General features: G+C 45.7%; 1 protein-coding gene across 2 annotated transcripts in view; it reads left to right on the plus strand.

Moving 5' to 3' along the window:
- Window positions 1–9,046, plus strand: part of RAMP3 (receptor activity modifying protein 3) — a 49,279-nt gene extending 40,233 nt beyond the window's left edge. For both annotated transcript variants that reach the window (XM_077303458.1, XM_077303456.1), the window contains one exon: window positions 7,693–9,046. In XM_077303458.1, the coding sequence (XP_077159573.1) occupies window positions 7,693–7,948 (256 nt within the window). In that variant the 3' untranslated portion in view covers window positions 7,949–9,046. The remainder of the gene's footprint in view (window positions 1–7,692) is intronic.
- The last annotated feature ends 4,963 nt before the right edge of the window (window positions 9,047–14,009 follow it).

The raw sequence follows: 14,009 nt of genomic DNA on the forward strand, positions 1-14,009 counted from the left end.
CTCTCCAGATGTCTATGGACTACAATTCCCATGAGCCCCTGCCAACTGGCAGGGGCGTATGGGAATTGTAGTCCATGGGCATCTGGAAAACTACAGTTTGACCACCACTGGGTTAAATGTTATAGTTAGCAAGCAGATGTTATACATAGCAGTGCAGATAACGATGACTGAATTAGATCTCCTTCTGTGATCTAATTATAGAGTCACACTTAGCTCTGCTTTTAAGCAGCTGGGGGAAAGTGCAGACCAAGGTAATCAAAATGGCCTAAAGTAGCTTCCCCACGAGGCAAGACTCGGCCCAAGCACACACATCCCCTGCGTCTATGATAGGAATGTAACTCTGGATTCAACCTGTTGTGCTTTTTGCATATTCAGATGTCTGAGTTAATGATCTGAACACTGATATCTGCTTTGGAAAACATATATGAACCGCTGTTGTTGGTGTATAAAACCCTTTGTGGCCTAGGGACTGGGCTCAGAAAGCATCGTCTCCTCCAGAATGCACTTGACTTACAGTTGGTGGTTCTCACTGGGGGCTTTGTTCTATGTTCTCTAAGAATTGGGGGATGTAGTGTTTATGGTTCAGAACTCCCTCTGCACAAAGGTTTGCTTTGTGCTGAGATTGTGTTGCTTTTTTTAAAGGCACGGAGTAAATACCTCTCTATTTTCAGAAGCCCTTTAGGGCTTTTGCAGTGGCTTTAATTATCCTGTTTTCACCCTTGTCATTTTTAGTTGTGGCTTTTAAAGGTCATAGTAACGTTGCTTTTGAGAAAATTGACTATTTTGTAATGCTCTAATTCTAGTGGTTTTTTTTTTTTTTGGTTGGCTCTGTTTTCTGAAAGACCTTTCATGTCTTGCTGGCTGATGGTATATGCTTGTTTTATCTTTCATTTCTAGAAACACCTTGTCAATACTCTGAATAAATAAGGCTTCATTTTCCCTCTGCGGATTCTGCATGTCCTTATTTTCATTTTGTATTGAGAAGCCTGTTTAAATAGTTCTGACTCAGATTTCTGCAACCATTTCTTCAGCCTCCAGGTCTGTCAAAGTATGTTATATACATAAATTAGGGGCCAATCCCATTGCATTCAGGAATACACCGGACGCTAGATTGGGGGGGTGGGTGGGATGGAAGAACTCTGTGGATGGCCTCTCCCTCCCCCGGGACCTGGAAAGGCGGCAGGCAGCTGTTAGGGAATGCAGGGGCAGCTCTCACGCAGCAGCAGGGATCTCGGAGGAAAGTGGAAGGCAGAGGGAGTGGTCAGGGGTGGGGGGTGGAAGGCGATTGGCTGGCCACTGGACAGACAGGCTAGCCAGTTGAAGGAGGGGTGGGACAGCCACCCTGAGTGGGTGTTAAGCACTGAGTGGCACTTAAGCCATGAGACACGCTCCTCCTCCAGGGCTTTACCAGAAATATATTATGTGGAACAGAAGTGTAGCGCTAAACTGCTGGTTTGTTAGTATGATTGTGTTTTGGATAGGAATGAGGCTGCACCTTTCTTGCCACAGCATCCTGGAAATATTTGGCAGTGGCATGGGGAAAATAGGAACAACCAAGAATAATACAATGTCCAGCTTGCCTATTGAGGTTCTCAGCAAAGAATAACTGGTTTAAGATCAAGAGACAGCAGGGACAAGTCATCACACTGCCACTAGGCGGTGCAGCTGTTGCATTCTCCCCTGAGGTATGGAAACCCAAGTCCTTGCTAGTAGGTTCCCTAAGGCAGTGGTCCCCAACCCCCGGGCTGTGGCCCGGTGCTGGGCCGTGAAGGCCTCAGCATTGGGCCGCGGCTCCCTCTCCCCACCCACCCCATAGCGAGAAGCTCGCCAGGCCGCGAGAGTTTGCATTTTGGGCCTAAGGAAAATCCTTACATTTTGATTAAACGCTTTGAACTCGTCTTGAGCCCCCCGTTCAACCAACATATTGATGGAAGGAGACTTGGATACCAAAACCCAGGACAATGGGGAGGAGAAGACAATTCAGCTGCAAGACAGAGCCATGGGGCTTGAGTTGCCCTGCTACATCTCCTCAGTGGTGGGCAGCACTCTGATCTGGAAGAAGCCAGATGTCGGGGGTACATGACAGATTACTGCATAGGCCACACATCTACAGTTTACAACCAGGAAACAGGTGGGCTAAAGATAGCAATATATGAAACAACAGAGTCTGAAGAAAATAAATATTGACAAAGGTCTCCCTGAAACACTGCTGGTCAACTAAGTGGGAGCTAATTGGAGCTGAAAGTAATGCAGGTTTTCACCTCCAAGTCCTTGCCTATCTGTTGGCTGGTAAAGAAAAGTGACTGCCCTGATCAGTTTCCACAAGGGGCAAAATTGGGGCCAGCAAGGTGAGGTGCTATTTCCTCCCACAGTTCTACCCCATGCAGGTAGCCTTGTGGGCAGTCCCAAAAGATATCTGCAAGATGGAGGAGGTCCCACCTGTATTTCAGCTTTTCTAAGGTGGACTATACTATGCAACATCTTCATGTAGGTCTCCAGTTGTGCTTTATAAATCTGATAACAGCATGCTAGCATTTGAGAGGAGAAAAGGTCAAGTATGTTGCTTTACAAGCAAGATTCCCATGTAAATATTTAGTCAGTTACTCAAAGATGCTGATTAATTCAGAGTATTGCCGAAGAGAAGAAGAAGAAGAGTTGGTTCTTATATGCCACTTTTCTCTACCCAAAGGAGTCTCAAAGTGGCTTACAGTCGCCTTCTCTTTCCTCTCCCCACAACAGACACCCTGTGGGGTTGGTGAGGCTGAGAGAGCCCTGATATCACTGCTCGGTCAGAACAGCTTTATCAGTGCCGTGGCGAGCCCAAGGTCACCCAGCTGGTTGCATGTGGAGGAGTGCAGAATCGAACCTGGCATGCCAGATTAGAAGTCCGCACTCCTAACCACTACACCAAACTGGCTCCCCTGACCACTACACCAAAGAAGGCACAGACCCTCAAACCTTACAAAGTGATATAAAGTACTGACCCGCTGCTCTTCATTTAAGATACAAAGAGGAGCATTAGACCCCAAATTGGGGGGAAAGAGGAGCACAGCGGTTTTAACTCTGCCAGCAGACTGCCCTTTGCCATTAGCAAGGAGAATGTGTGGCAAGGATTCAACTGTGCTGGAGGGAAAGCTGGAGGTGGACCCTCTGGCCCATGCAGGGTGTGTGCTGCGTGAGCTGATGATGCAGCTGATGATGCAGCATGCACAGCGTAAAGAGGCAGGTGGGACCCTTGATGCGTATAAAGGCCCATGGGTCCCAGCCTTTTCGCCCAGCTCACCTCGGAGCAGATTCCCTCCCTCCCACCCTATGTGATGTGTAAACAGCCTCTAGGCTGTGTCTGTGGTGGATGCTTCATCACAGCTTCATCACAGCTGCAGGTTTCGCATGGGATGGAGCCTGTTGGCAAGGAGTCTGGTGGGTGATCGGACTCCCTGGGGTTCAGGGCCTCCATAGGAGGTGGCATACAAACAAGGGCAGCTTACCCAGCTGGGAGGCCAGGGGCTCGTTGCCAGGTGGCCTGGGGGGCAGTCACAGCAGGTGGGCGCCTGGTGGCTCCCCCCACATAGGTTGCCTCCTATAGGGCAGACTTCAGTAGGCAAAGGGATCTGCTCTCCTGGCTTGGAATGGTGCGCATCCCCAGGGCGCCTCTGGAAGCTGCAAGTTTTGGGGCAGTCCGCTGACTGCTAGGTCAGGCTCCCTCTCCCATGCTGTGCCAACCCTCCCGTGGGAAGGTAATAAAGCCGTGGCCATGTTTATAGCCGATAACTGTGTGTCACGTCTTATTCCAGCCCCAAATACCATCCTGAAACTCAATGAAAATATTAATTCGGGAGTAAGACATTTTATTGAACTCTAAAGCAGAAACGGCAGCTCTCAGCCTGTCTCCTCTCTTTTATAGAACTGCTTTAGATCAATTTCATTTGGTTTGAGTACGTTGTAGTAGGGATGGCCATAAACTGGCTCATGAGCCAGAATTCAGGCTGAATTTGGATTTGTTTCATAGCTTGAGAACCAATGTTTGAGGAAGGCAGAGTGCCCAGGCATTTACTTCTGGCTGGTTGGCCTGTTCAGAGATAGCCATTTAAAGCTAATAGCACAGCAGTGTGGGTGCTGCCAGTCAGCTGTTAGTTTAAATGGCTGGCATCCATTTAATCCTTGAAAAGGAGGGGAGTAAAACTAAAGGTTTAAATGAAGGCTTGCTGCAACTGGCAGAAAGGGGGAACTAAGCTTGCTGGACAAGTTCAGTTCGTGTGGAGCCCATTCAGTTCGGGGTTCCATTTGGGGCAGCCTTGAAACCTGAACTGAATCCTGAACTGCCTTTTAAGGTTTGTACCCTTCCCTACATTGCTTGTGCTGCAAACTGATATATCAATTTTAATCCTGAAGTCCCAATCACCCGCTTAAGTCATATTAATACAACCAGGCTATTTGTCAGCTCTTTCTTGTCAACTCTGTGACCAAGCAATTCCTTCTGTCCCTATCGCCTGCATGCCACTGCTAGCCAATCGCAGCTTTCCCTTTCTCCAACACAAACTCGATTGTTAGCTTGCCTTCTGTTAGAGGATGGTAGCTTTTAAGATGTCTGAAATAAACATGTTTGTGAACATTCTTTTCTTAAATTATATCCCCCGAGCAGTTAGGATTTTTGTGAAGATTCCGTGACATTACAGCTCTGCCTGTCATAGCCTGTGGTGCTGCTGTCTCAGAACCCCACGGAGTCTTTCAGCACAGAATTCTCCTCACAGCTTGGGTTGAAAAGTATTCAGCTTTTTTATTTCTGTAGGTTGTTCTATGAGACTTTCAGCATATTTGACTACGGGGCAAGCACTTCCTCCTCCATGTTCGCTCTCCAAGTGTTTAATACTTATTTCCTCTGTATACTACAGTAGCGATCCCCAACCTGTGGGCTGCGGACCACATGTGGTCCTTCGACTAATTGGCGGTGGCCCCAAAGGATGCCTTCTCCCCCCCCCCCCCGGCCCTTTACTTCATCCCCTCCGGCCCTTTACAACACACTTCGGGTGTCATTGTCTCCCATCACTCCCAGATGGGACTATCTCGTTGCAGAGAAACAAGCTCAGGGTTCCCATTGACTTGTCATTGTCATGAGTTAAAATTTCCATGAAAATAAAATGTTCCTTATGTTCATTGTTGTGGCGTGTCTGTATATTATTTTGAAGGGATGTTTAAACATTACCATAGCAATCAGAGAGCGTTAGGGCAGTGGTTGAGAGTAGAGGAGTAAACTAACCCCCCCCCCATGAGCCTCAGTAAAAGGCGTTGAGTGGTCCCTGGTGAGTGGTCCCCGGTGATAAAAAGGTTGGGGACCACTGTACTACAGCATAAAGAGCCTCTTGTGGCGCAGAGTGGTAAGGCAGCAGACATGCAGTCTGAAAGCTCTAACCTGGATTCAAATGAGTAGCCATGTTTGCACTCAAAAGCTCACACCCTGAATAAATCTTTGTTGGTCTTAAAGGTGCTACTGGACTCTAATTTTATATCACTAACCTAGTCTATGAAAATAAACAAACAGCAATAAACACCGATGAAAGACAGAGCACCTTGTAGAAGAAATTCACGGCAAAAAAACAATCAGGTTTTGACAGCCACCTGTTGTGAAAGGACCCATCAAAACTTGTTCTGGTCCCTCATCTCCCATGCTGCCACCCACTGGGTGTAGCACCTTCAGACCCAGATTTGTGGCCTTAAATAAACACAGCCCCAAATGTGCAAGGTGGCCAACTCTCCAGCAGGCCCCTGCAGGGGGTTTGTTGAGCTTGATAGAGGCCTCCAAGCTCTTCTGAGAGGTCAGGCACCTCTCCCAATGTGGCCCTGCTATTTCCCACCATTGATGATCAGCTGAGAGAAGAAGAAGAAATGCCGGTTTTCCATATCCAAACAAACCTTCTACAAGAAAGCAGTCATGTTACTAACAGCCTAAATTATATCACAGAGCCCTCGACTCTTGTGGCCCTTTCTTGCATGCCCAGGAAATACCAATTGTCACTTTGGGGTTAGGAGGCAAATTTCCTCCAGGCCAGCCTGGCCAGGGGTTGTGGGGTTTTTTTGGGGGGGGGGATAGCATCATCTGGACATGGAATTAGGGTCACTGTGGGTGCATTTAATGATGCACATAATTGATTTTCTTCTAACATACGATCTGTTTATAGTCAAACCTGGAAGAGTGAGACTTAATTAAGAGCACCTTGGTGTAGATGTAAAGAGCAGCAGCTTCTAATCCGGAGAACTGGGTTTTTGATTGTGAATTTCCTCTATTCTGCAGAGGGTTGGACTAGATGACCCTGGAGATCCCTTCCAATTCCATGATTCTATGAATAGATGTGCATAAGTGCCCACTTGTGTATAGCTGGTGGTAACGATACAGTGATCTCATGGTTTTGCTCCTCCATCACCTTTCTTGCAGCGCACATGGCCAGAGTGGATTGTGACTCAACTGTTGTTATGCTTTGGAAGCCCTGTGGCTCTGAATAAATTTGTGGAACTCTGAAAAGGTTTGCCAGAGTTACCGAAAAGGTTTGCCAGAGTTATCTCAGGGACCTTATTGTCTCATATCTTTATGCCAATAAAGGTACTCTGAATATGCCAATAAAGGTACTCTGTCTCATATCTTGATTCCTGCACTTTCTGGTGGTATGGGCTCATATGCCACAATGGCCAGGATAGTCCAAGGAAGCCCGATCCTGCTAGAGGGTGGAAGCTAAGCAGGGACAACTCTGGCTCATATTTGGATAGGACATTTCCCAGGAATATTAGGGGATCACAACGTGGAGGCAGGCGCTGGCAAGCCCCCTCCGAACGTCCCTTGCCTGGCTGCCAGACAAACCTAGGACCTCCTGACTACACGATACCCATGCCATACGATAAGTCAATATATATCATAATATACATTTCAGGGCAAAAAAGTTCTATTTCATCTTGGGCCCATGCTCTGGGTGTTTGGTAAGTTTTAAAAGGTAAAGGTATCCCCTGTGCAAGCACTGAGTCATGTCTGACCCTTGGGGTGACGCCCTCTAGCGTTTTCATGGCAGACTCAATACGGGGTGGTTTGCCAGTGCCTTCCCCAGTCATGACCGTTTACCCCCCAGCAAGCTGGGTCCTCATTTTACCGACTTTGGAAGGATGGAAGGCTGAGTCAACCTTGAGCCGGCTGCTGGGATTGAACTCCCAGCCTCATGGGCAGACAGCTTCAGACAGCATTTCTGCTGCCTTACCACTCTGTGCCACAAGAGGCTCTTAAGTTTACCATGTGGTAAATGGTGTCTAAAACAGCCCTCAGCTATTTTACAGGTTTTGAGAAACTGATAATCCATGCTGTTTGATTTGCCAAACTTTAGGTGTAGCTCGGACTTCCCCCTGGAATTACAGCTCTTCTCCAGCTGGCTGAGATCAGTTTCTCTAGTGAAAAGTCCTGCTTCGGAGGGCAACCTCCATGGTATTACCCTGAGGAGGTCCTTCTCCTCTCATCCCCGAACCCCACCCTCCCCAGACTCCTCCCCCAAATCCCCCAGGACTTCCCAACCCAGATTTGGCCACCCTATGCATTGTTATAGCTGGCAGAAATGGAAATCTCAGCACATTGGGGCGAGCGGAGAAAGGGAGTCGCCGGCAGTTTCCCCAAACACATCCTTCATCTTGACCTTCATCCTCTTTTCTTGGTCTTTGCAGGTATTACAACAACTTCACCCTGTGCACAGAACACGAGGCTGCCACGGCAAAGTGCTTTTGGCCAAACCCCCTGGCCGAAGGCTTCATCACCAGCATCCACAGACAGTTCTTTTCAAACTGTAGCACCGAAGAAATTCATTGGGAAGACCCACCGGATAAAATCCTCATCACCCTGATTTTAATCCCTGTCCTCCTAACCATGGCTATGATCGGGCTGGTGGTCTGGTGCAGCAAGCGGAGCGACATTTTGGTGTAAACTGTTCTTACCACTCCTTTCGTTTTCTTCCTTGCTTGGGACTGGGTGGCGGGGCAGAGAGAAAAGCCCTCTATGTTTCACGGAGCCAGAGTTCTACGGTGTGGGAAGCAATAAGTGTGCGTGTCGATTTTTCTGTCGCCATGCTTCCCGACTTCCTGTAGCCATTACTTCCACAGCGATAGAAGTATTATGTTGACGAAGGGCACGGTGGCTGCCCATCGTCCTGGTTCTAGTTGTGGAAGCCATCGTGAGCCAATTGGTGGAATGATCTCAACCTGCTATCGACTGGTGAGGTTGGTCCTGTTGAAACTCAAGATGGAAACCCAGCGGATGAACCAAATCTTTTAACTTGGCTCGGAGTGTGTGCATGTAATACAGAGCACATGCTGAACATCTGCCGTGTTTCCCTGTAAGCCTCACTTGGGACTTAAAGTGAGGCTTTTAAGTATGAACATTACATGAGTATTGCGGAAGGATGTCGTTTTCTTCTTTTTTCCATTTCTGAGGTGCATAAATGTGGGCCAGCCAAGCTGAATAATACTCGGAGCAACAATGAATCAACTTGGAACTTTGAGTAGACTCTCCCCCATGTAAGGCAGCCTTTTTCAACCTTTTGACCATGGAGGAGCCCCAGAAATATTTTTCAGGCTTCAAGGAACTCCGAAGTTGTGGCCTGCCCCTTCAGAGAAGTTAGCGTGGCAATACGATGCAGGAGCCAACCAGCCAGCCAGCCAATCTATCATTTACTGTCCTCATTGTGGAGAAAGAGACTAGGCCTGCAGAGCAACAGGGGAAGTGATGTCAGAGGCATCCAAACTCCTTGAAAAGAACCCCTGGGGAGTTCTCATGTAACCCCAGGGTTCTCCAGAGCTCTGGTTGAGAATCCCTGGTACAAGGAAATATCAAGAAAAGCTCCTTAAGAGATGACATTTAGCCGCTAAAAGCCTGCAAAGGAAGATGATGGGATTCTTTTTGCAGGGCCAAAAAGATATGACAAGACATTGGGAGGCCATGGCACGGTTCATTAAAAATGGCAAAAAGAACTGTTATATGCCTTGCTTTAAAAACAAACCAATAAACAGAAACCACTCTCATCAATATTGTCAGTTTTGGCAGCGTTATTTGGGGTGAAGTCCAAAGTCTTTTGTGCTTGTGATATGCTTTAAATAGATTTAATTTTCACGAACATTCCAGATGACCTCCGCTCAGTAGAGTTTTATTGTTAAAATTTTATTTATTCAGAAAAAGAATACAGAGATATAGAAAAGAACACTATATGTTTCATTTACAGAACTATGAATATTAAATTGATATATCACAATATGACATTTATTTTTACATTGTACCTATCGGGTCCCCCTCCCAAGTTCTTATTTCCATTGTTTAAATACCTTTTATAAATTATTTATTTCCATCCTATTTTATCAGTTGATATAGTCTAATATTGGACTCTATATTAAATTCTGATATTGATCTGTTTTGCATAAAATATATAAGTTTTGCCATTGATCCATACTCCATCAATTTACTTGGCCACTCTGCTAGATCTGGTAAGGATTCCTTTTTCCATCGATGCACATAAGATTTTGAAATTTTGATTTTGTCTGGTACATTTTGATATTGTCTGGTACTAAGCTTAGTAACACATATTTTTGCACATCTGATTTTTTACATCTTTTGCATCTCATCATGAATCATAATCCAATATTTCCTTTCCTTTTTACAAGTCCGCCACATATGACAAAATTATACGTTTATTCCCTAACATTTCCAACATTTCCTGTTATTAGTTTTATTGACATTTACTATAACCTTTGGGGCAGGATACCATCTGTAAACCACTCAGTAGTCTTAATGCTATTTGGCAAGCAGCATTGCCAGAACAAGAAACTCTCTTTATTTCACAGGAAGTGTCAGATTTTGCTACACATGATTTTGCTAAATGTTCTTGTGTGAGCATGGAGACCTTTCAGTCATAAACATGATTATTTTTATACCTCCTGTCATTAAATAAAGCTAGAACTGCTTACCAGCTGTCTGTTGTACATGCAAAAATCTAACTGTTTTCCAAGATTTCCATCTGGTGCTTGTGATACATTGCTGCATGTGAACTGCTCAGATGAAGCTGTTGTCCCAATTCCTTTGAGCATGGAAATCCCGTTTGTGTTTCTGCAGGGTTTGTATAAAAGGATAATTTCTACAAGTGCTCCTGTCATTGCTTGGTCTCTGGACTTACATGGGATTCCTCAAATGTAACTCAGTTTCCCTTTTAAATGGAAGCACTGGGGACTCTCTGGAGTGGGAAACTGGGAAAACAACATCCCATAATCTCTTTGCCATGAACTTCACAGTTGTTATCTACCCACCTTCACAATACATCATCACGTTCTTGGAGTCAGGCTGCTAGTATAGATAAGAGAGAAATGTCAGGCTTAATTTGAGAAGTGAGATGCCCACATTATCTCCTGACAGGAACAGAAATGCACCTGCAGAGGGAAAAGAGTGGTGTGAGCGGCCATCAACAGGCAAGGCCTTGAGGATGCGGTTTTATTGCAGCCCCTTCTTCCGGCTCCTCCGGTCCTTTTGACGTCTTGATCTTCAGGGTTGCACTTCATTAATTTCAAAGCCATTTTGGGAACTTGTGAAGCAACCAAGGAGAGCAATCTGTTGGTCTATAACAAATGCCTTCATTTGGACAATGACTCATGCTGTTCTCAGTGGAGCTCGTGGGGCATAAAATAAATAGGCAGTTAACGATCAGGAATTTTCTTTTTAAAAGGGAGACGCTGAGTTTTACATGGTTGAGTTTTACGAGGACTGGAAATGCCTCTCCAGGACCTTCCAAGCTTTGACCAATTAGGATGTAAACAAAGACCAGCCATGCCATTTTTGTGAGATTACTGACTGAGGATTTCTCAGCAGCAGCAGCAGCAGCAGAAGAGCTGGGTTCTTATACCCCACTTTTCACTACTCAAAGGAGTCCCAAAGCAGCTTCCAAACCCCTTTCCCTTCCTTTCCTCACAACAGACACCCCATGAAGTATGTAAAAATGAGAGAGCCCTAAGAGAACTGCTCTGTGAGAATAGCTCTAACAGAACTGTGACTAGCTCAAGGTCACCCAGTTGGCTGGATGTGGAGAAGTGGGGAATCAAACCCAGCTCTCTGGATTACAACCCACCACTGTTAACCACTATACCACGCTGGCTCTCGAATGATCAGTATCCTGTTTCCTTTCTGATAGTTGTTTTTGTCCTCTCCGTATATTTTGCCATCTGCTCTTGATCGGGCGTCCCCTGTCCTGTTGGGCTTGTGAGCACTTTTGGAATCATGAGAAGATGGAGAGTGTTGCCACAAAATGGCTTCCGTGGGGGAGCAGTCATAAAATGGCTGAGGACAATCGCAAAATGTTGGCAGGTTACAGTCAAGAGAGTGTCTTGCAGTGGAAGCAACAGCTTCTGAGAGCCAGTTTGGTGTAGTGGTTAGGAGAGCGGACTTCTAATCTGGCATGCCGGGTTCGATTCTGCGCTCCCCCACATGCAGCCAGCTGGGTGAGCTTGGGCTCCCCACAGCACTGATAAAACTGTTCTGACCGAGCAGGAATCTCAGGGCTCTCTCAGCCTCACCTCCCTCACAGGGTGTCTGTTGAGGGAAGAGGAAAGGGAAGGCGACTGTAAGCTGCTTTGAGCCTCCTTCGGGTAGGGAAAAGCGGCATATAAGAGCCAACTCTTCTTCTTCTTCTTAAGTGGTCAGATCCAAAAGTGATCCTGCTTCCTGGGTTCCACTGCTTGCGAAGTGAAGCTCAGCGTTCCTCAAACCAGTTAGGGCTGACAGAATGCCTAATTGACAAGGCCCTCCTAAGCAGAATTCCATGCGCATACTGACGTTAAAGGATTTCGAAAGGTGTAATTCTTGTTTCAAATTGCTGTGTTAAGACTATTGGAGGGACAGTGATACTATTCCTTAGATTACGAGGTCAGTGTTGTTTGAATGGCTTTGCATGCCCATTTGTTATAACCTCTGATGAAGGAGAGTTTTATTATTTTCTGAAGATGTGGAACAACTTATTTTGGTCCTCATACAGGACTTGGGGACAAAGAAGAAATGAAGCAGTCACCTAAAGAAGTCACGGCTTCTCGTTTTCAGATAACTTTTGTGGCTGTTCTTGAAGTTGACTTTCTACAACAGTGAGGATGTCATGACAAAGAACGAAGGTCATGTTGCAAAGTGCTTCTGATGTGTTCGTTCGATTAAATGCTTCCTGTACCTTCAGTTTCAAGTCACTCTTGAACATAATGTTTCTGTTGTGATACTCTCAATCCTTCCATTTGTTGCCAGATGCAGCCATCATCCCCCCCTCCTCAAGATGCTGAATTTTCTGTGGGAATGTTATGTGTTCCTGCTCTGATCTCAGATGAGAGAGCTATATATGTTTGTGTGTTGTTAATGGGTCTTGTGTCTTCAGTCACCATTTTGAATTGCTCAGCTAAACCACATCAGGCTTCAAAACCGTCCTTTCTTATATGTGCCATGAAAAACGGGTCCTACCTTTTGAAGTAGATGAAGAGCACTGTCATGATCATGAAATCCACATCATTTACACAGTCTGTGTAAATCAGCATGCCCATCATATATTGGACAATAATTAAATATGTTTTATTGCACTTGTTAATAACTTGCTTCATTACGTTCCATTTCTTGCAATATTTCAGCAAAATCATGTGCTCATTTTCATAAGAACGTAATAAGAGCTCTGCTGGATTAGACCAGGGGTCCATCTAGTCCAGCATCCTCTCTCACACAGTGGCCAGCTGGTTCCACTGGAGGGCCAACAACAGGGCAGAGAGACCAAGGCCTTCCCCAATGTTGCTTTCTGGCTCTGGGACTCAGGAGTTTAGTGTTTATGAACATAGGGGTTCCCCTCAGTCCCCATCGCTAGTAGCCATAGATAGAGCTCTCCTCCATGAACCTAACTAATCCCCTTTTAAAGCTGTTTGTTTCTGCGGCCATCACTACAGCCTCTGGCAGCAAATTCCACACTTTAATCATTCTGTGTGTAAAGTAATACTGCCCACCAGCTGCATTAGATGCCCTCCAGTTCTAGTATTATGGGAGGAGAGAAATTTATTTCTTAACTCTCTCTATTCCATGTATAATTTTATAATTCTCTACCCATGACTGCTAAGTTTATCCAGGGCTGAATCTGCACTTTCTTTGTTTATTCCATTGTGGATCCTGCTGAATCCAGATTGATTTGAACTCGGGTCTTCCTCTATTCCCACCCTCCCAATTAAAACAGAAAGTGTTCTGCACATGATAGATACAGATACAGAAGCCTTTACTGGCATAATGAACAACACAAGAAGGGAGATACAAAGTAAAAAAAATTAAAAATCAAGCGGAGTTACTCAGTTTTGTTAAAAAGAAGGAATTAATTCTGCACATGGTTAGGGAAGCTCAGAAGGGGAGGGGGGAGCCAAGCGCAGCAGGAGCCTCTTTCTTTTCTTAAAGGAGGAGGAAAGAGGATTGGAGACAACAGAGGAGGGAGAAAAAAAAGACCAAGAGGCAAATCTCTACCAAGAGAAGTTAGGGCTTCTGAAGCTTTTGCCGAGAGAAGTTAAGGCTTTGCCTTTAAGGGAAGCTTGCAGCCTGGAAACAAGGAAGCCTTTGAACTGAAGCCTTGGCCAATCAGGGCTTCTCTATCATGGAGGCTCAGCAGCAAGTTTGGAACCAGCAGAGGCTTGGCAGTAAGTTATTTTGGGGAAAGCAGACAGCTTGCATGCTTTCTCATGCTGCTTTTTCAAATATTGAGGGTTATATCCACTCTAGGATAATGCGGGGAAATATCCAGATCAATCATGCTTGTTGCAGAGGGAAACTTTAACGCACCCAAAATCAAAGTGGAAATCGCGTTCAGTGTAGATGGCAGGGATTGAATCGACCTGGGATTGGAATAAAAGCTCCGTGCAGATTCAGCCCAGGAGTCTATGGTGTGGTATCTTGTCAAAAGCCTTTAGAAAGTCCAAGTATATTAAGTCTCTGTTCCCTGCATGCTTGTTGACAG

The sequence above is a fragment of the Paroedura picta genome, chromosome 11, assembly GCF_049243985.1.
Source record: "Paroedura picta isolate Pp20150507F chromosome 11, Ppicta_v3.0, whole genome shotgun sequence".
Classification (NCBI taxonomy): domain Eukaryota; kingdom Metazoa; phylum Chordata; class Lepidosauria; order Squamata; family Gekkonidae; genus Paroedura; species Paroedura picta.